Source organism: Ostrea edulis, chromosome 2, assembly GCF_947568905.1.
Source record: "Ostrea edulis chromosome 2, xbOstEdul1.1, whole genome shotgun sequence".
Taxonomy (NCBI): domain Eukaryota; kingdom Metazoa; phylum Mollusca; class Bivalvia; order Ostreida; family Ostreidae; genus Ostrea; species Ostrea edulis.
The window spans coordinates 7,150,304-7,174,218 of NC_079165.1; the positions used below are offsets into that span (position 1 = coordinate 7,150,304).

The window sequence follows — 23,915 nt, forward strand, 5'->3', positions numbered from 1 at the left end:
TCAGTAAAGATATACAACAAATACGACGCACATCGTTTTACATGTTCCATAGACGCGCATGAAATAGATGACAATAACTAATGTTATCATTTCTTACAAATCTTATGTAAGAACTGAGATCTTTTTAAATTTGTTCGATTTAATGTATGCAAATTCAAAGGAACAAGTATAATCAGTTTTCAACATGTATTTTTAGCTAAAGATGAGTAGATATATCTAGATGGAGTAGACAGATAATTAAAATTAGCCAGTCTATGTAACACCCTGAAATATTTTTTTTTAATTAAGGTAGTACCAAACAGCAATTGAAAACCTATCATTTCGGAAACATCTTGCATAACATAAACATTTACAAGCGTCTGTATCAACAAATAATACAGACGAGACCAATGCAAGGTGAAGATAACGAACAGTCATCAATCTCATAACTCCTACAAGCAATACAAAATAGATAGTTGGGCAAACACGGACCCCTGGACACACCAGAGGTGGGATCAGGTGCCTAGGAGGAGTAAGCATCCCCTGTTGACCGGTCACACCCGCTGTGAGCCCCATATCCTGATCAGGTAAACGGAGTTATCCGCAGTCAAAATCAGTGTGCCAAGAACGGCTTAACAATCGGTATGAAACACGTCAGACAGCATTTGACCCAATGCGAGGTCGTATTGACGAACTAGATCGTTATAACGACCATAGAATTTGCGAAATGCTGACTTCAATCGAGACTGTTGAAATCCCTGTACCATCAACTTGTTTGTCAGTAGCTTACCTCGATTTAAAAACTGACTATACGAAGAACAAGCTCTTGCATATCGAATTAGTTGAGATATATAATCACCATATGCAAGTGATAATGGAATATTGCTACATAAATGTGGGAAGTAGACGATGGAGAAGCTGAAATCATCCCGTTTGTCATACAGTTGTCAGTTTGCCATTAATGCCTACTTTCAATACAATATTTCAGTATGAAGCAGAAGTGGACGACTCTGTGGTGTCTTTTATTTCGAGCTCACAGGGATATATCGAATCGTCATATGAATGAAAGCTATTATTGTTGACAGACAAAATGTTATCAATATAGCTAAATGTCGAACTGAAGGCCACAACAAGAGATTGGAATGAACTGCCGCAAAATATAAGAACGATACGTGAATACAGGAATTTGAAACACCATCTATCCCGTGGGGATCCGGGTTAGAATAGGTCCTCCGTACTCCATTGCTTGTCGTAAGAGACGACTTAATGGGGCAGTCCATCGGATGAAACCTTATCGCAGTTGATTTCACTAGTGCCTTTAATTAACTTTTAAATGTTAATTCCACTCTATTCTTAATATTTTTAACTTTTTTGTTTTACTTGTATACTATTGTTTTACTTAATGCACAACATCTTTGATTGCATTTCATTGTAAATCAGTGTGCTTAATAAATGTTAATAATAATTAATATAATGAAATCTACACTTTCGTCCCACCTTTAAAAAAACCGTCAACTTTAATGAAAACTAATGGATTTAATTCTCTTCTGTCTGAAGTGTCCGAGACTGGATTTGTGGTCTTTATTAATAAAGAGTCGACAGGTCAGATTTCTTTTCAATTTTGCAAACAGATGCAGTTTGATATCTAAAAAATCCCTGTAATTCAAAATAAAATAAAAAGAACGATAAGGAAACCTTGTGTTGCCTGTTTGGTACTACCTTAATTTCGAATTTCGTTTGACTTTACATGTTTGTTTTTTCTTGAGTATATCGTAACAAAGAAAATATATTTAGTGACCTTAATTTCTAATATGTCTTAAAAGGACTGGTTCACGATTTTTGATAAACATAGTTTTCATTTTTGATGGTAAACATTAAAAATATAACTCATTTAATATGGATAGCCAAAAGTTTGACCTTCTGAATGCAAGAATAAAAGCAATATTTTAGCCTTAAATCTGTGTTATGTAAACAAAGACTCGAGTCTTTTTATGTATACAAACAAACAAGTGAAATATTGATTTTGTAATATAAAGCATCTTAATTTTGCATAGTCACAAATTTTAACTTTTAGATGACACATTTACCAAAAAATGCTTTAAATATGAAAGATATAATAGATTTAGATCGATATGCATTTCTTTTTAAAAATTCCGTAAACAATAACATACCGCAATCTTCGTTCAGAAAATAAATAATAAACTCTCTAAAATGAGCTTCTGTGATAATGTATAACCTTAATTTTTATGTGAACTCTTTTAAACACATTAAGCAATATATTTTGATCATTAAAAGTGAAAAAGAAAATTTGAGGGGAAATGGTGAATCAGTTCTTTCAAACAATTTTATGTATGTGTATAAAAATGTACAATGTTGGTCAGAATTCCCCAACTGTAATATTTCGAAATGTATAAATATCATGTTTATTTTGTCTACTTAATGAAAATATATAGCTTCTATACAAGATCAATTGCAAATATATCATATATGTAGTGACATAAATTTGGTAGAATAACATAAATCAAAACAATTTATCATGCTAATAAATTTGCTTAATTTTGAAAAAAAAAAAACAATTCTCAAGGGTTCTAAGCAAGATTCACAATTCCCACAACCACCGATGAAGTTGTTGAGAAAACGAGTTCTAGTTTGCATCGATAAGAGATGTAATTTAGGAGAATTTTAGTCTCTGTGTGTTTTATTGACAAGGAAGTAAAATAAGATTGATTTACTGTTGCTATATGAAAACACGTGACTATTTATCATACGATGGACGGCAAAAAGAAGAAGAAAATTAAACGGATAAAATGTTGAATGTTTCATCCTTCATCATGAAGGTTTTGTATTTAATTGTATTAGCAGGCAGACTTGGTTTCGCTATTGGTAAGTTAAAGGCGAGTAAAATAATGTATTATTTCTGTTGTTTTTCTACATGAGATTAATCATGAATCAATGATATTTTATTAACATTTAGGAGTACCTGATCCGTGCATTGATGGCAATTATAATTACCTTCACACTCCCGGACTGAGGGGTGGCGCCTGCAAAATACAATCGGGGAAAGTGATATGTGATCGCTATATCAATGATGGATGGTACAAAGTACAACACGAAGATGATCCAGGGCCAAGGAAAATGTTGGAGGGAAGAGTCAGTCCCAACTACTGCGGAACAAGTCGTCCTATCTGGCTTAATGGTATGTAATAAAGTAATGTGAAAAACATTCTATTACCGGCAATACATTTGAAATGTACAACATACATGTAACTGCTTATTGATATACTTCAGGTTCCCATCCTGATATAGTCGATGGTATTGTAAACAGAACAACCTGCAGTCATGGAATCCATGGATATTGTGATAATGTGTATGATATTCAGATCAAAGCTTGTAACAGTGGGGGCTATGTCTACTACCTTAGACAACCCCAATCGTGTAATGAGGGGTACTGTTTTGGTATGTATCACGAGACAAGAACTCCGTTATTCATTTTGCGCAATCATAAAAATATCTAATACAAATGGACTATATTAAATGTGACATTTATTTCTGTAGGTGTTAATTCTCCTTGTGCAAAACCAAGTAAGTGTACCATTTCCTCTTTTAGTTCCAAAGACCCTCTTATTGGTAGGATATTCATCTATGAATAGAATGGATGTCTTCATTCGTGAAAGGATTTTGAGAACGTAAATGCAAAATGTTTTAATGCTAGTCTTGATTTGATAAACATATTTAAATTTCAATATAGTAATTCTATTTCAATGTAGTATATTTTTTTAGTACTTTGGTTTTGAATGCATTATAAGTATAAGTTCAGATGCTTTTCCCTATACTTGTGATCTTGCATAGCTATAAGAATGTTACTCAATTCTAATTTACAAATCCCACAGTTTACCAAACAAACATTAAATATATTTTTCCATGATACCAAAATAAAGAGAGTACATTAGACGTTAAGAGTTGAACCAGAAGTGGCCTTGATTTTAAGAATATAGAGGTCGTAAATCATAATTATCGATTTCGATAGTGTGTTAAATATAAAAGCTGATACTAGCAAACCGTGATTTTATTTGACTGAAAATGTGCACTATGCATTTTAGAACAAAACATGTGATTAAAGTATATCACATTGATTGAAATTTAGAAGAAACATTGCACATTTTTTTTCACCATTTACGTTGGAAATAAGAATTACAGGGTTTAGGGATGTGATTTGAAATACAAAAATATACTAAAGGATTAAACATTCTTTTTGAAGAATTTATCGATGTGTAAACTACGGACATTTTACTCACAAACTTAATAAAAGTGCGAAGCACTTTTATGTTAAGTTTGTGAGTAAAATGTCCGGAGTTTACACATCGATAAATTCTTCAAAAAGAATGTTTGATTCTTATAATTCCAATTCATTCACTTTATCAACAATTGCAAAAAATTGAATAGTTTCCCAGCACTATGTTATTTGTTTTCAGGCGTGTATGAATACATCGCGTTTTCGGATTTATTGATGTGTAAACTCTTGTTCAGCTTTATTTTTGTCCAATGAAAACAATTGTAATAAATAACATTGAAATTATTCATCAATACATCAGTGTCAATTACAAATGGTTACATGATAGCTATCAACAAAGCATTTAAAGCATAACGTATCTTAATACACGTATTACCAAAATACATATAGTTGTACACAAGGTCAAAATTCAAATGTTCTTATAAATTTGGAAATGGACAATCCAAACTTTAAGACAAAAATACGGATACGAATTATTAAATGTCGATAAAGTTTTGCAGAAATCATTGGTTACTTAGGTATGAGATGATTTATTCTATATCTTTGAAAACACTTCATCCGGAAAGAGTGAATTTGTATCACTGTTTAGTCAAATATTCTGATATTTTATCAAGAGGTTGATTGATCGATTGATTGCGGTTTTACGCCATTTTGGCAATATTTCAGTCATTTTACAGCTGTTAACTATTTGAAATATGTTTGGTTGTTGAGTGTTTGAGTCTCCTTGACGGCCCCCAGGGAGCCTACTCTTTTACGAAAATCAGGAAAATGGTCTTTTGCGTGTCAAGGGGACTGTGATCCCATCCCGGACATAAAAGTTAAAAATACATAACCAGGTAAAATGTAGATAATTTCGTGTATATGAACAGTCGTATTATAGAAGTATTCAAAATTTGCTGTAAAATTGGCATTCGTGTAAATATTGTATAATATAATGATTGTCAATATAAGTATAAAGTTCTTGCATTTACTAGGCATTACCAAAAAAGTATATTCCATATGGGGAAAAATCACTGTATCCTAGTAGAAAATAATGAATCAATTTTGAATGCCTGATGTGTATTCTTGAAGGACCGCCCTTTTACCATAGTCTACACACTGAACTATGAATATTGTTAAGGTCCAGTAATTTTTGCGACCGGTAGGAGACTTATGTATTGCCATGCAATAATTTATGAATGTTTGTTTCCAAAGGAGTCCTTTAATGCACTTATATGGATGTTCCTCTCACATACATTTACAACCACTGCCGATCATGAGAATCGAACTCGAGTTGCAGTAGTAAGAAGCGAGAGTGCTACCTTTGTGCTACTCGGACACCCAGTATTTATATCGGATGGATCGTTATATTTCTAATAGATGTCCTCTTGATGTGATTAGTTCAAGAATACACATCGGACAGACAACTGAAAGGGTGGTCCTTCGGAAAAGACCACAAATACCGAGAGAAAGATTCTCGAGAGAGACGTTAAACAACATTCAATCAATCATAATTCAATGAAAATGTAAAGATAACGAAGAGTGATCAATCTCATAACTCTTATGAAGAATACAAAATTATGAGTTGGGCAAATACGGACCCCTTGATATACCAGAGGTGGGATCAGGTACCTAGGAGGAATAAGCATCCTCTGTCGACTGGTCACACCCGCCGTAAGTCCTACATGTATATCTGGATCAGGTAAACGGAGCTATCGTAGTCAAAATCAGTGTTTAAAGAACGGCCTAACAATTGATAAGGAACAAGGTTCTATTGGCAAACTATACTGCTATTGCGATCATTTATCGAAGATGATACTGAAATCTAAATATATTTTCTGGTCTTCAGTGGGAAAAATCGTTACACTGTCAGTTTGGGACATAATACGAAGTCATCCAGACAGTGAAAAGGAAATTAGTACATTGTATGTCTCGCCCAATGCGCATTTCCATTTCATACCTTGAATGACTCCGAATTATGTCCTAAACTAAATGTGTAACAAATAAACATTCGGTCCGAGTGCAACCTTTTCTATGCAATATTCAGTGGTTATACGTTCGCATAGTACATCACAGCATCACAAAATTGATATGAAAATCCATAATATATATTATTTTATTAGATCCATGTGAACCAGGGAATAGTCAGATATTACATGCTGGTGAAGATCGATCTACATCCTGCCAAGAAAAGCATATGACCTTATGCGATGACTTCATGAACAACGTATGGTACAGAGTCCAGAGAAATGGAAAAGATATAAAAATGCCGACAACTTGTGTAGATCAACATAGCTGTGGAACTGTTCACCCGATCTGGATTAGTGGTATGTACATACAAAGTAAATCGTTAGTCTTTATTAGATTTCAATAGAAAATATAGGAAATGCATAAAACAAATCGAATGTTTGCTTTTCGTAGGATCTGAACCAGTTGTAGCAGATAAAGTTGTTTCCAGGAAGGGATGTGTCAATAATGGAAACACATGTCGATGTGACAAGTTTTACAATATTCATATCAGAAACTGCTCTACCTATTTGGTCTACAACCTTACATCTACAACATCGTGTCCCGAGAGATACTGCTTTGGTTTGTTCTAAACATTTTAAAAAAGTTTCTTACTTGATGCCCCATTCTGTTTTCACGTTTATTTACACTTTTTTTAAAATTAGACTTTTACACTGCAAATCACAAGTAATAGAATGGATGAGTAGCTAAGTACTTCGTTACTAGCTTGAAAATACGGATGTACATGTATATTTAATTGCTGTTATAAAATTTAGAAATTCATTTCAAAATTAAGGATTATCTCCCTCACGCATAGCTCTTATCCTTAGACGAATTTGACTCCACTTTTTTGGCACACTGTTTTTCCCTATAATAGCTCTAAAACTTCATCGTTATTTCGGATTTCAAACATTTCGGTTGAGCATCACTGAAGAGACATAATTTGTCGAAATGCGCATCTGGTGCATCAAAATTGGTACCGTATAAGTTTTACATGATGTAAAAGACAAACCGGAAAGTTTATACTACTTTACTTTTTTTTCAGGGCATGAAGGGGAATGCAGCAAAAAGGGTAAGTAATTTAATTTCAAAAGAATATCATTAATCTTAAGTTCCTAGGTAAGGTATTTTGTCTTGACAGAAGGTACATACCCTAAAGCGTGCTACTACACCTCCAAAGCATTTCGTTTCGTTCCGTGCAAACTGTTCACCGTTCCGTGCAGACCGCTCAGCGTTTCGTGCAAACCGTTCAGCGTTCCGTGCAAATCATTTCATGCAAGAATCGTTCCGTTCATGATCAAGCCACGCCCATAGAAACGTGCAGATTGTTCAAACCACACCCTTAGAAACGTACAGACAGTGCAAGTCATCTCGGCATGGGATTTAGGACAGGTAAACATAGATTGTTGGGAATTTGACCAATTATTTCAAAATGTCTTTAAGACGGACTTTTAACAGTAAAAATCTGCAAATAATCGAAAGAAAACAGTTTGTTATAAAACCACCAGGCAGAGCAAAGTCCGATACCATTTTCTCACCTTTGGTAGTCTCTAGCAAATGCAGATACATGTATATCTCTGCCCTCGTAACCTTTTAACTTTTATTTATTTATTTTGTATATAGGAATAATTTATTTGTCTTGTGACATTTGTATGATCGAGTTCTCTTTTTAAATAAAAGAATATTTACATCAAAATTGTTTATCGGAACTGTCTGCATAATGCAAAGATCGTCCTGTGTATAACTTGTATATTCTACGCAAATTCCAAGGTCCTATCTTCTTTTTTGTACCACAATAAAGGTCAGCCAATCCGAGTATTTGAAATTAACATTCGTACGGAAGGTGTTAAAATCGGCGGGGGCAATTGAAATATGACAAAAGAGGTGTTTATATCTTTTGTCTCTCAAAAATGAATGCAGTTTTTAATAGGTTTAAAATTGGGGCAAATGCAACAATCTAATTAAAATTGGATGTTAGATCCGCTAGCATATATTTTGTTCATTTATATGATTTATTTCTCAATCTATTTCAATCATATTTTGATTGTTTCTTTTCCAAGGCGACAGGTTCTTATAGACTGTCAAGATGCCCCCCCTCCCCTTACGTACGAGAATATGTTCCAGTCTTACGAGAATTTTTAAAATCATTTTATCTGTTGTCATACACGTATGTAAAAATGTATAGGTTTATTAAAAATCTGTTTTGAGAAGAGACCTGGAATATACAAATTGCACACGTGTTTAACGGCACTCAGATTGAATGTACAAAAATAGCGATACAGACGTGACTTTTTCAATGAATTTATTAGAGCAATGAATAAATAAAGTTAAATAATAAATATTCCATGGCGATACAATTTATTCTTTTTATTCCAACGTGTTCGTAGGTCATTAAACTATTCCTTGTTTCAATTAATCCCAGGATGAAACAAATAATGCCGAAAAAATCAAAGCGTGCAGGTCATGCCTAGCGTTTCGTACAGACCATTCACAACCCTCTCCACGCCCAGAAATATTTCAACTGTCGTGACGAGAGTTTTCTTTAAATAATGTTATCTGTTTTCATACACGTACGCTTATATGTAAAATTTTAAGTTTATTCAACTTCTGTCTGAATGAATGTACAAAAATAACGAAACAGACGCGACCATTTCATATTCAGTTTAAATTAATGTAATAGAGCAATGAATCAATAAAATTTGATTAATTCGTGACGATATGATTTTTGTATATTTTCCCTTTATTTCTGAAATTAAAAAAAGGCATTTGTTTTCATTCCAACGTGTTCATACTAAGTCGTTGATCTAATAAGCAAAAATGAAATTTACCGCGTCGTACATGAGCAATCATTTTAAAATGAATCATTATCATTTCTTTTTCAACTTTTTTTAAATATATGGAATACTGCAATTATATTGAAACTATTTCAAACAAATAATATCGAAAACATTAAAGCGTGCAGGCCCCGCCTACCATTTCATGCAGATCGTTCACAAAGCGTGCAAGCCACACCTACAAAATGGTCAGCGTTTCGTGCAAAGCGTTTCGTGCAAACCGTTCATCGTTCCGTGCAGACCGTTCAGCGTTTCGTGCAAACCGTTCACCATTCCGTGCCAGAATCGTTTCGTACTGCTCCATGCATGTGATGTAGTAGTACGCTTCAGGTCTGTATACAGTACACGACACGAGTTTTATGCGTGTTCCATGCAACGCGGTGGAACAAATTTGCCCCAAACACGGTGGACCTTTAAAATTGTCGGCACCTTTGAAGTCCCTTTTTTCCGCGCGAGATAGACATTGAAGTCCACGGAGGATCTCCGTGGATGTCACCTGTACCTCCGTCGATGCCACCGTGTACCTCCGTGTGATAAAACTAAGAAATAATTTCCGAAATGATTCACCCAAAAAACCTTTTCGCTAGGCCAGCATGCATGCCCCCCACCCCATTAATTATTTAGAAATTTGCTATCAATCATTCAATTTTAATGATACGTTGGTGGTTTCGGTACATATCCGTATGTAGACTTCCCTGCAGACGTTCACACCTTTTTATGAAATGCCCAAATTCTCGACATCCTGTATATAAACACCTGTGTTATTCCTACCACTCGTCGGTACATTGTTTCACGGCACGTGCTACACAATTTCACCAAATAAAAGAAGGGTCATGAACAACGACAATCACATGCCAGTAATTTCAATTTGATAAATAGCAGTTCAATGAAATGTGTACCATAAGCAGTGGCTTATTTTTAACGTAGGGTTTTCATTGTAATTAGGAATAGGTGATTAAAGGACACATCTCGTGTTTTCAAAGTATACAGAATTATATGCATTTTGTCTTCCTTATGCTTATAGAAATTCATTGTAATAGTTCGTTCGCTGAAGTATTGCGATAATTAGCCACAATATGGACTTTTTGCTGAAAAAATTAAAAAGTTTCAAAACATGCGATGTGTCCTTTAAGGTCAGCTATATACTTGTACATGTTTACATTGGAGATGAATTTCATTATGTACTCACCTGTGATGCAGTGTGAGCAAAGAATCAAATTTTTATCACCTAAACAAATAAATATTAAAAATATATTTACTTTTAAACAAAACGTTAGAAAACTCCGTACTTTCATTAAGAAAATGATAAAATAAAATGTGCTCCTCTACCTAGAATGTCCATACTTCACATTAATAATGACACGTTTTTTTTTCTAACTTGATAAATACTTTATTACACGCATGTATTATTTACTAAATGTATGTATAACAGCTTTTTGTCTTTATATTTTTGTATACCATTGCATAATGGTGATGAGATCCAATGAATTGAATTGAGTACATGTAGTCTTGAAATATCACAAAGTATAGAGTTGACAACGATTGAAATAAAAATGCAGACGTTTTCTCGTTTATTCAGTGACTCACAAACTTGAGCGTCTTCTGAATGAAAGTTGTAAAACAAACGTACTAGGTTTTTGGTCAGTTGTAACATAATACGGGGGTAAAATTCATATTATATCCGCTAGCAATGGGTTGTGGGTCAACTGTGCCTTCGTGGACGAAGAATCTTGGCTAGCGAAGATGGAGAAAAATGCCTAGATAGTCCGCTTGCATTAACATGCATTATGAAGGTGAAATCGAAGAATTATCCAGTAAATCCAATGATGTTGCAGTATATATAGCATGTATTTATTTTATTTTTGACTAAGAGGGAGATAGACAGCTAAGCACGTAACATCGTTTTAGAACGGGGGGGGGGGGGGGGGGGGGCTCATTCATTAGTCCTAACCCGGACCAGCCGAAAAATTCAACATGTATAGAAAACAATATGGGAAATAAAAAAAAAGTATCAGAATGAAAGTGGATGGATAATTAATCAGAAAGAAATTGTACTTTCAAGATTTATACTGAACGTATTAAACTGCCCGTACCTGCATACATTCATGAATATTATAATCAATGATTACCAACGCTCTCTCTCTCTCTCTCTCTCTCTCTCTCTCTCTCTCTGTTGCTTTCATTATCTAATGCATCTAATGCATCTAAAGATTAAATTAAAGATTTTAATTATCAATAGTGTACATGAATAAAAGCAAATAATCGTTAAGTCATTTCTGTTTATATTGATATTAGTCTTTTTTTCATGAACTAGTTGCATTTGACACCGAGGATTTACATCCTTAAATATTGATTAAGGTTTTCGTAATCGGACAATTTAAGCACCATTTTTGTTGTTATTTTATTGCTTGTCAAGAATTTTACACAACTTAACCGGCAACATACCCTGAGGCAGGGTTTGACACTAAGGCACGTCCGACATAATAAACAAGAAACTACCAATCTTGAACCGTGTGGTGGAATAATCTCTATTTTTAGTTCTAATAAATAAGTCGCGGTCGGCAGTGATGTTTTACAACATCTACTCGATGCTAATTTTAAACAGTTTATTTGAATTGACTATAATACAGTGTTTATTAGGATAATAAATTACGTCGTAAACGTTTGTCATTTACATGAAGTATTTAAATATGGAGAAACTATCAGGGGTTTTTCTGGAAAGTTGGATAGGGCTAGTGGATATAAAGTCAGGTCTAGTAAAAATCATTTGAAGTAGCCCGACTGGTCTAGTGCTGAAAAAAAGTAAATTTCAAACCCTGGCCCCTTCTGATACATTGAAAAATATAAGTAATGTTAGCACGGGGCTCTATAAAGTTCAATCTGCAGTTTGCTCATACTTCGTCATTCAATAACTTATTTAAAATTAAAAAAAAAAAAGTTGTCGGGTTACCGGTACTATGATGTATGACTATAACAATGACCTGTGTATAACTTGTACATTCCATGCAAATTCGAAGGGGTTTTTGCCTCAGTAGAACAATGGGGGTCAGCTAATCCGTGTATTTGAAATCAACAGAAGTGCTTAGCTTCTTGCGGAAAGTGTAAAATATATTGGGTCGGCGCAAGATACCCGTGATCTTAGACTAGATCTGATATCGCACCAACCCAATATATTACACACTTTTCATAAGAAGTCAAAACCCAAACTAGCTAACCGTAATTTAGTTATACTGTGACAAAGACCCCGGGAATTTGCATGGTATATACTTATTATACAAAAATCATTGCATTATCAAGACACTCCCGATAAAAATTTGTAATTAATGAAAACCTCTATCAAAGTACATTGAACATAAGTCTCGGTCAAATGTAATTAACTCGGGATTTTAAAAATAAATTATTCGATGGTTTGTATTTTTGCTTCTATTAATTATATAATAACTTAATTCCAATTTGTTAATCATTGACAATGCTCTAATTTCTATATTGGATTAAATTATATTTGTCAAGATGCATATTAACACAATATGATAAAAGTAATTATGTTAAACAGCGCATTTGTCAGAGAGAGAGAGAGAGAGAGAGAGAGAGAGAGAGAGAGAGAGAGAGAGAGCACATCGGTAATTATTAAATATCCCTATTACATGCTGTACATGTATGCTTTTCATTTACTGAATATATACTAATTCGCATTCAAAACAGGAATTGCCTGCAATATAGAATTTAAGAATATTTTAATGAAGAAAGAAGACAAAAAGAAAACAAATCAAAATCAGGTTTTCTCAAAAACATAATATATAGTGTTTGGTATCGTTGGAATTGGCTCAAAATACTGAAAAACAACATAAGTATCGGGGGGGGGGGTATTGACATTTTTTTCGTTTCCTAAAATTCCACCCTTATCTTGATTATTTGGCCTGCGGCACATTTTCAAATCTCCCGCAAGGCGCCCGTGGCCAGAACGAAGCTCCTAGAAGCTGTGTGTATTCGCAAATAACACACACCGTGGAACACGGAGGACACGGTGTATCTCCGTGGATTTTCTACGGTGATCTTTCCACGGTGGGGTGTATAAAACTCGTGTCGTCTACTGTATAATATTATATATATTTTAAGTTCAAGTCTCCATCCAGTATTTCCTACAATTATACTTCTGCTAGTGCATCCAACCTTTTCAGTTATAAACAAACTTTGCAGTGCCTAGATATTGACCATCTTATACTTAATCCACCTACATTTGTTCTATTTCAACTATAGTCCAGCTGGACATGTCATTACTGGTGATGTTGATATAGTTGAAAATGAGAACATCAAAGCCCTTATTCTAAGAGGTCCTTAATACAGAAAACCTCGATCTTTCAGTTGGCGAAAGAACTTCATCTCTATTATGAATTCTCTCGATTATTATGTCAGACGATGAACTAAATATGAAAAAGATCTTGATACATTGTCAGAATGGATTAAAAGTATAAGAGGAGTATTAAAATCCTGCTTTAGACATATTAAAACACAAGTACATGTACGTACATCTACCCTTCTGTGTTTAGTAAACCAGAAGTGATAAAACAATTAATTAGATAGGTTACATGAGAAATACGTTTTAGTTCCAGCTGACAAAGTCTGTAACAACACTGTTTTTGTTTGCAAGGCTGATTATTAAAACTGTATTTTAAACGAACTTGGCATTAACTCCACTTTTGGTAATCGTACATATACTCCAACTACCCCTTCAAAAGATGAAATTCCTCAAAACCATGCTTCAGTTTTAGGCACATTAGGTACCCGAGTCGGTGGGTCGAATTAATGAGTTGCCGTACCTATACTGGATTCCTAAAATACATAAAAACCCTTACAAACAAACATTGCTGGATCCAGTAAGTGCTCAACCAAGTCCCTATCTTTGCTCCTCACGAAAATATTAACAGCTGTGAAGGAGACACTTCAAACTTACTTTTCAACTACATATATGCCCGAAGAAGTGGTGTAAATCAAATGTGAATTCTAAATAACTTTTAGCTAACTTAAAATCGCAATACTCTGATCAACAACATCAAAACCTATGACTTTTCAACACTTTACACGATCATCCCTCACGACAAATTAAAAACTAGAATTTTTTAAATCATCGACAGTTGTTTCTTCAACAAAAATGGAAAAAAGAAATATTCATATCTAGCGATCAGTCGTCCTAAAAATTACAATGTTAAGCACCACTTTGATTCCATGCACACGTATTCTGAAGTTGAAAAAAACATGCTAGAGTTTCTCATTGACAAGTCTTCCAATAGTCTGTCGGAATTCCCATGGGCATGAATAGTGCTCTTTTGTTAGCTGATTTGTTTTTATATTCATATGAAGTAGAATTTATTCAGAAACTTCTACGTGAGAAGAAAATTGTTTATGCTGTGGCCTTCAACTCGACATTTAAATATCGACGACGTTTTATATATTAACAATAATGACTTTCAATCATATGTTGATTCAATATATCTCTGCGAGCTTGAAATAAAAGACACCACAGAGTCATCCACTTCTGCTTTATACTTATATATCTTACAGGATGTAGATATTAACGGCAAACTAAAAACTCAACTTTATGACAAACGGGTTGATTTCAGCTTTTCCGTCGTTCCATATTTATGTAGCAATATTCCATTATCACCTGCATAGGGTGTTTATATCTCTCGACTCATTCGATACACAAGGGCTTGTTCTGCGTATGATCAGTTTTTAAACCAAGGCAAACAATCGACAAAGAAGATGATAGTATAGGGGTTTCAACAGTCTCGTTTAAAGTCAGTATTTCGCAAATTATATGGTCGTTATAACGATCGAGTTTGCCAATACAACCTATGCAAGGTGAAGATAACGAACGTTATTGTGTATATTCATGAAGGAACATATATCGAGCGACACACACACACACACACACACACACACACATATATATATATATATATATATATATATATATATAAGCACTAAAGTTCCAACAAAACCCAATACCTCAGAGTGCCCACAACATGGATACAAGGTCAAATACCAAAAATCATATTAAAAACGAGATTGTCAAATTTTCGGGACGACCCGTCCCTTCTTCAGGACAAACGAAAAGAATTACATAATGTGGCCAATATCAACAGATGTATATCATTATAATATATATATATATATATATATATATATATATATATATATATATATTAATTGTTGACAATATTACTATATACTATACAATACTATACAATATTGACAATATTAAAGTAATATTACTATTAACCCTAACCCTCACTCTCTTTTTACACACGGGTATATATGTATATATTGCAACTACACGTAGTTGCGATATGGATATATCATTCCTAATATGTGTCCCTTTTCGTGTAGGCTTAAAGGACACATCTCGTGTTTTCAAAGTATACAGAATTATATGCATTTTGTCTTCCTTATGCTTATAGAAATTCATTGTAATAGTTCGTTCGCTGAAGTATTGCGATAATTAGCCACAATATGGACTTAAATCTAAGCCCCGATTTCAAAAAGCCTAGTTTATTAGATAGGTAGTCACGTGGTACAGTGAAGTCATATGCGACCTTCGTCGATCAACTTGTTGTAAAAGTAGTGTTAGATATTTTTAAAAACTCGGGTTTTAGGGGCCTAATTTATTTACCATGGATAACATTTATTTCGATGTTGACAAATTTCCCGAGTCTTATATCTTTTAGCCACCAGTGCATACAAATAGTGACCCAAATGTAGCGAGAAAAGCGACTATGAAATCTGCATAAATTTGCGAGTAAATAATGTTTACATGGGATCACTGTCTAAACACAATTTGGTAATGCCATTTCTGTAAACAACTGTAAATAGCGTTGTTGCTTTTCTAAAATAAACAGTGCAATAATTATTAAATTTATTTTTGGAGAAGTTAGATAGGCCTAAATTGTGATACGATTATGTATCATTGACAACTAGGCCTACTGTCACGGGTGCATTTCGAAAAAAAAAAATAATAAAAATAATGATCAAACTTATTGTGAAAATCACAATACTTTTAAATTATTTTATTCAAGCAATTTTATTAATCATTATTTTTTGTTATCTACACGTTGTTACTTAGGAAGTGGGAGCGCGGCGTGTTGTTGTTGTAAACACGTACGCGTTCCTTAAAAAAAAAAATGAAAGCATTATAATTCAATTCAAAGTCGGGAAATGTTATATTTTATTATTTATAATTGAAAATTCAATTATCTTTTATCTTTAAATTTCTTTTTTAAAACTACCAGTTGGTAGACACTGCTAGCAAAGTTCTGCCTATATGTTGTTACAAGGTGAAGGTCAGTTGGTGTGTGTATTGAATTCGAGAGCAGAACGGAAAGCATATGCCGTAGGCCTATATGTAACAGTGCGTAGCTTCGATAGAACAATTTTCTCGCAGTTTATCTACGTCTTTGTCCAAGTGCTTGTTTCAAAAAGTACAGGGACAAATTCTTCTGGGGGTTTTTATGGCAAAGTCGTTGTGCCGACAAAAAATATTCACGTCTTGTCCCTCATACCTTCCTTCGAAAATTGAAAAAAAAAACCAGTCCAAATCCTCTCTACTGACAGTAAGTACACCCTTAAACGGCACAAAACACCCTAATGCAGTGTTATTTACAAGCTGTTAATGTGATAATTGTTTGTTTGTCAATTAAATCTAATCTGTTTATGAAATGGCTACCAACTGTTTTCAAATCTTCTCGCTCGAGGTCGCATATGACGTCACAGATAATGGCGCGTAAAATATCGAAGAAAATATGCATATCGCAAGATTTGAATTTCATCGCTTTCAAACTCGAAAACTATACAAACTGTTTCATTTAAAACACATGTAAAGTAGTTTTAGGTATGAAATGAATTAATTTTGCTGAAAAAATTAAAAAGTTTCAAAACATGCGATGTGTCCTTTAAGGGGCTAGATTCAAAGAGAGACATAAACACTGACGATGATCACATAATGCTTACATCTTTGACATTGGATGAAAAAGGATCCTATTTATTTTACAGGTTACTGATGAAATATTTCTCAGAATTTTGATTCATACAATAAATACGATTGAATTTATGTGCGAGTTAAGAAATAATACAATAGTTGTACCGAAACTAATGACACTTAAAATAATTATAAGGACTAATTTTTTGCATATTTCACAGTGGGGTTGAGGTGTCCCGAGTAAAATAAAAATAAAAATCCCAAAATGTACCTCAGTGCACTTCACACTATATGACGTCTAAAGGTACGTCATGACAGACTATAGATGAAACCATGTAATTTAGTCAAAAACGTAAATCTGTCGTAACAATGAAAAAGTTATAAAAGAAAAACAAGAAAGTATTTTGTTTGTACTGGATTTCTTTAATTTTCAAAGCATTACGCAATCTTTAGTGGGAGTGGCATTGCAAAAATTAATAATGAAATGTAAATATATCCCATAATTCAAATCGTTAGGACTGGTCAGTTTCCAAGTTTTTTTTATATCTATTTCTGTCTCCATTTAGAAAATGCTAAATGAGCTAAAACTAGCTTTATGGCACATCAAAGGTGAGACGGTCTAAGTTGAGATAAGAAAATGAGATTTTTTCTAAATTTCAAAATGGAGTTGGTCGAAGTTTTATGGCTCCTGGGCAACTCATGGGGTCTATGGTTGTATCTCACGGAAAATATATTTTATCGTTATTTACTAGCGTTATCAAGTGTTCAAGCAGTGTATGTGCAAATCTGTTTGTCAGTTCTCTTTGATAATATATAAGTCTCATGTCTTTATATATAGTGTGCACGACAATAATTCTAATATTACCTTGTGAACTTGAACACCCCCTCCCGATGTGCATTGTTATTTCTAAAGATAAAGTGTGTATATATCGACTCGAAACAGGTGAAAGATGGCGATATTTTATTTCGATCAAGTCATTTTCTCAAAGGTAACTAGTTGCAGATATAGGGTTATGATACAGAAGGTACGATGATAAGCTGCATTACTGTTATTATTTCATTGCGTAAATGATGATTCAAATAATAGACAACACTTTCATTTGCTTCAAATAACGATCGAACAAGGCCTTAAACAGGATTTGTGCCGCAACAACATCGATATATATTTCCCTCAAACTTACCGTATGAAAGAATCGCCAAAAATCCCGAGTACATACGTTTTTACTAGATCGTTTTTGTGTTTTAAAAAAATTCGATATACACATTCCGTGTGACGTAATCGCATAACGAAATATAGTGCACTTCGGAGTATGTGTTCACATTGTTTCGTATAATAAGAGTTGAAAATGAACGTAATTTTCCTAAAATGAAAAAACATTGGTTGCATAGAAATACCTTAAAGGACGTGTCGTTTGTTACAAATCTTTTTTATCTTTGTAGAAACATTTTTTTACTCGCCAAATTTATATTTAAACTTGTTTTCAATGAAATATTAATGTGTAGTTTTCAAGTTTGAAACAACGAAATTCAAAGCTTGGAGTGCTTATTTTCTTTCAATATTTGACGCACAATTATGTGTGACGCCACATGCGACCTCGAGGGAAAATGTTCGAAAACAGCTGTTAGCACGATTTGAGCTGAACATTTTAAAATTTCATTTTCTCATTTTCAATGTTTACAATGTTTAACTAAAGTATTTCTAATGATCAGCATAAATTTGAATGTCAGTTGTCGAGTTACAAGTGAAATACAGCACTCACAATTCTTTGTTAAGTAAACAAGACCCGTGTCATATTTTACTTTACACAGGTTTAATATACTCGTAAAAGTTTCGTTTAAAGCCGAGTTTTGAAATTACAATTCTGAACACAATTCAATATTTCTAGAGTTTGTCACATTTCACTTTGATTTAAACATGATATGTTCTCTTAAGCAGTCTACATGTAAGAAAAACATGACACTAGCCTTGTTTAGATAACAAAGTGTACGTGTTGTATCTCACTGGTAACTCAACAGTTTTGCTGACCATTGAATATTCCTTAGTTACATGTAAGCATTACATAAACATTAAAAGTAGGAAAATAAAATTTGAAAATTTCCAGTTCAAATCGTGTCCATGCCCCTTTGCCTTATGTGTGTTTAACATTGGAATTCACTTTGGTAAGGAAAGTGCATGGACATACATTTCCTATTAGTATTATGTTGATGTTTATAGTTTGAAAGAAAGTTACTTAATTGTATTTTTTTTAAATAGATGGAAAGAATAATCTTGACTACTTGAACTATGTATATGCTTCTGTGGCAGCCGTAATTATGTTGTTAGTATTGGTCAGCATAGGAGGATATGGTTGGTACAGAAAGACGTTAAGGTATGGGTTATACAATTTCTGAGTAAAATCGATGCTATCATTTTGATTTCTGGCATTTAAATGAGATATCAAGGGGTCCGTGTTTGCCCAACTATCTATTTTGTATTGCTTGTAGGAGTTATGAGATTGATCACTGTTCGTTATCTTCACCTTGCATATATCGTTAGTTATAAAATAATTGTTTCAGCCACTTAAGGTACTGACGTCTTTTCCCAAATCATGTCTCCCCTCTTTCAGGGGGAGACATAATGTTTTTGTACTTTCTGTCCGCCCGTCCGTCTGTCTGTCACACAATCATGTGAACGCTTCTCCTCCTATATGACTTATCGTATAATTTTAAAACTTTGTACAATGCTTCATTGTCATTTGTCGATGTGCATATTAGTGGGACAGGAGGATCCAATTATTTTCCTAAAAGTTATAGTGGATCTCGGTGAAGTTAATGATGTAAAATAACTTGTGAACACTTCTCCTATATGGCTTACATGTATCTGTAGATTTGAAACTTTGTACAATGCCTCATTGCCATTTGTAGATATGCAAATTCGTGGGAGGGGAGGATTCAATTATTTTCCTAAAGGTTATAGTGGATCTATGAAGGATGGAGGATGTAAAATAGCTTGTAAACACTTCTCCTATATCGCTTATTTGATAGATTTGAAACTTTGTACGTTGCAATTTGCAAATGTGCGTATTGTCGGGATAGGAGTATCCAATTATTTTCCTAAAAGTTATAGCTGATCTAAGAGGGGTGGTAAATATAAAATAGCTTGTGAAAACTTCTCTTATATGGCTTATCGGATAGATTTGAAACTTTGTACAATACTTCATTGACATTTTAAATATGTGCATATTATTGGCACAGGAGGATCCAATTATTTGCCTAAATTATAGTGGATCTAAGAAGGGAATGTTGAATAAACCTGTGAACGCTTCTCCTCCGATATGGCTTATTTTGATAGTTTGTACAATGCCATATGCAGATGTTCATATTGTAGGGACAGTAGAATCATATTGTTATCCTTAAAGTTATAGTAGATCTGAGGGGTGGAGGGTGTAAGATAGTTTGTGAACACTTCTGCTATATTGCTTATCGGAGTTCATAATGTATATGTTCCTGCTCATGCTTTCTCCTCCATACCATGTAGTACATCAAGAGGAGTCATTTGGAGCACTTCCAATTTCGGGAGTTGGGAAGACATTTGTTTTTCGTAAAAAAAAATTAAGCTTGTAATGCTTCCATTCCATCATTGTGAAATAGGTTTAATGCTGAATTGAAGTAATTAGTATGCTATACATCGTTAGGATTATCCGAGAACGCATTCAATTGATATTCTAAAGTAGTATCTAGATTGATATAAAATTGACTTCGTCTTCTGATTCTCGCGAATTTCATCCATGATATTTACCATATTATATGGATAATTTTAGTTTTCTCCAGCTCGCATTCGTTTATTAATAAAAGATACCCAGTTTGGGTATTTTGCTAATGCAATGTTTCATAATATTTCAGAAACAAAATCCTTTAAAAGGGTTAGGGAGAATTGAGCACGGTATATGAGTAATTTGAATTAGCCACACACTTAAAAAAATTACTTTGGGTGAAATTTATGATGCATAATATTACATTTCACAGGCTGAGGAAAATAAAGTCAGAGGGTGCAATGTCCGAGAAACCGGGTATCGAACATTTGGAAAGGAAAGAAGCATTTCAGAAAACATAGAAAAGGAAATCAAATCTATAATCTGTTTTTACTGTGATTTGTGTGGATAAAACTTCAGAACTGGCTTATTGTAGACTTATATTAACATTCCTCTATGTCTTTTTGTTATATTCCGCACATGTTGATTATCTTTGAAGTTTTTATATAATCATCGGACTGTCTCTATATGTACATTATATACTGATATCGTTTAGTATCCTGTCTTGATTGCATTACCCATTTTCTGTGATTGTTTGTAAACGATTGGTATCGTATAATTATATTTCGAAAAATATTAATAAAAAGAGAAATTCGCTATATAGTTTACATGTATATAGTTTGCTTACATAGTACCTTATTCATAGCTGGAACGCAAAAAAAGAACTGGAGTGAAAAAGGTTATGCATAGTAGTCCAACTCCACAATCGTATAAAGAATACAAAGTCAACAGGGATAAACGGGGGAATAATGTGCCTATAAGGACTAAACATCCCTGTTGAGTAGTCACGTCCAATGTTAGCACGTATATTTCTTTGTAATGTTTTGTCTGAGCCTTTGGTACGTGTACAATAATTTGAATTCATCACATTTACTGAGATATCAAATGTGTTTAAACCCAAAAAGATACATTTTGATGAATTTTGTCCTTTGAAAAAGAACTTACAATATAAGACACATCAAACACTAAAGACGTTTCCTACCTTTGAACAATTTTTACCGGAACCCTTTCCTTTTATTCCTTATCACATTCCAAACTGTAATTATAGTAGTATGCGAATTTAGACTTGATATAATTTTCCCCCAGGATTTATGTTTACTTAGATGTATGATTCTACGAGCCTTTAGTCGATATGTGCGAACATTATCAATATTTAAGGAAGTTGGTAATGAGGTTTCGGAAAATCCTCTATTATGCATAATCTTTCTGTTGTACATACTCTGAAGAATATTCAATGTCTTCCCCGTACTGTTGCTTGTATAAATAGTAAGCTATTTGAAGAACGTATATGTTTAAACAAGCTGGCGAGAATCTAGGGTGGTCAGTTATGCAGGTAATCCCCTTATCACCTTCAAAAATAGAAGTTATTTTCCCCACTTCGTGGCAGCACACACATTCACAGGAGGTAGCCATTATAGAACAATTTCGACATATGCACCTGCAAAATGTAAGTTGCATTTCAAATGCTATACTTAAATATTTAATATACGAATGGGGGGGGGGGGGCGTGTGGACCTTGGTGTGAAAAGAACGGATCCTCGGCACCCCCTTTACCTGTCGTAAGAGGCGACAGAATAGGGACAAAAATAGGGGCAACCTGAAGAGACGGAGAAAGGGGTCCTGGTGGCTGACATTTACAGACACTTGGGTTTATAGTGTATGTTGACCAACACTCCACTTTGGTCCCGACTTCTGCTAGACGGATGGTCAAGTTTCCCTGACTTGATCAATCGGCTGGTCATGTCGAGCTGATAATATCTTCATGTCATAGTATTGATATACATGTACGTGCAAAGAATGTCATTGGTGTCTACTCTACCATCACCTCCTAGTGGCAAATCATTCCCACTGGCAGCCATTCATCTGAAGAAATTTTCGTGGAAGGTTCTCCACACAGAACCAATAAATGGCTGCAAATAATATTTGTGGTGTTGGAAAACGGTGTTGGGTGTGATACTTAAGGCATTCATGTGCTCCATGAATCGGCTATTCTTGGAGGGAAGTAATCCTATAAAACATGTATATATCCAGGTTTTTCTACACATTATTTGTTATACCTAACATCAAGATTATTTCACTCATGTATTTAATATTTAGGGTGAAATGATTGGAAATGTTTTAATATCGACATTCTCCGCTGAAGTGAAAATTCCTTATAATATGAAAAGGAGAGCTGCCGAGAAGATAAGATTTCATGCTGGAATTGATTCTATCATAGTCTTCCTCTCCCATATTCTATTGAAGCCACAGGTTCCACAAGTCTGATTTGTTTTGACCATGGATCCACGCGTTCTTTCCACATCATATAAAGCATTTCCATAACAAGATGGACAAAACTGAAACAGTTCCAATAGCCTCAATTAGAAGACAATGGATTTTCTTTCTTTACATGGCTTATAACTGCAAAATTCAAAATTACAAAATTTTCTAACTTAGTACTAAGAATAAATAACACAAACTCGTCTCATTATTCTTGGCAAAACCTGGTACATTTATTACATCAATTTATTCCTTACTCCTCCTAGGCACCTGATCCCACCTCTGCTGTGTCCAGGGGTCCGTTTTTGCCCAACTATCTATTTTGTATTGCTTGTAGGAGTTGTGAGATTGATCACTGTTCGTCATCTTCACCTTTCATTATTATTTCTATAGATTTATGAGCACTTTTAAAGTATTCCTTTCAAACAGTGTCTTTTTATAATGCTATACATAAACTCTTGCCCATGTAGAGGTACTGTTAGAAATAATAATATTGGTATCAATAGCCCGAATTTCCATGCATGCAATTAAATGATAACAACAACTACTAAGTATAAATAAATTAAGAAAAAAACCATATCTTACTTTTCATTTACTGACGATCTGTCTGATTGACTATCATCCGAAACAATCGGCTCAAAATCGGAATCTTCTTCATCTACTTTTGTATGAAAGGTGAATATAACAAACAATGATCATTCTCATAATTCCTATATAAGCAATACAAAATAGATAGACTGGTAAACGCGGACCCCTGGTCATACCAGAGGAGGGATCATGGTGCCTCGGAGGAGTTAGCACCC

The 23,915-nt window shown here is 34.0% G+C and overlaps 1 protein-coding gene across 1 annotated transcript; it reads left to right on the forward strand.

Moving 5' to 3' along the window:
- Positions 1-2,784: 2,784 nt before the first annotated feature.
- Positions 2,785-21,442, forward strand: LOC125679163 (pancreatic secretory granule membrane major glycoprotein GP2-like). Its single transcript, XM_056157491.1, has 9 exons — positions 2,785-2,862; positions 2,954-3,175; positions 3,268-3,435; positions 3,535-3,561; positions 6,373-6,576; positions 6,671-6,838; positions 7,302-7,328; positions 19,317-19,431; positions 21,068-21,442. Exons 1-9 carry the CDS (start codon positions 2,787-2,789, stop codon positions 21,153-21,155), a joined length of 1,095 nt encoding a protein of 364 aa, XP_056013466.1. The 5' UTR covers positions 2,785-2,786; the 3' UTR covers positions 21,156-21,442.
- The last annotated feature ends 2,473 nt before the right edge of the window (positions 21,443-23,915 follow it).

What these genes read in the sequence shown, in the direction of transcription:
- LOC125679163 (XM_056157491.1), top strand. Translation starts at nt 2,787, where the DNA reads ATGTTGAATGTTTCATCCTTCATCATGAAGGTTTTGTATTTAATTGTA. An exon ending in TTCTCCTTGTGCAAAACCAA is followed by an intron (nt 3,562 to 6,372) that starts GTAAGTGTACCA and finishes TTATTTTATTAG; the next exon opens with ATCCATGTGAACCAGGGAAT. An exon ending in TCACCCGATCTGGATTAGTG is followed by an intron (nt 6,577 to 6,670) that starts GTATGTACATAC and finishes TGCTTTTCGTAG; the next exon opens with GATCTGAACCAGTTGTAGCA.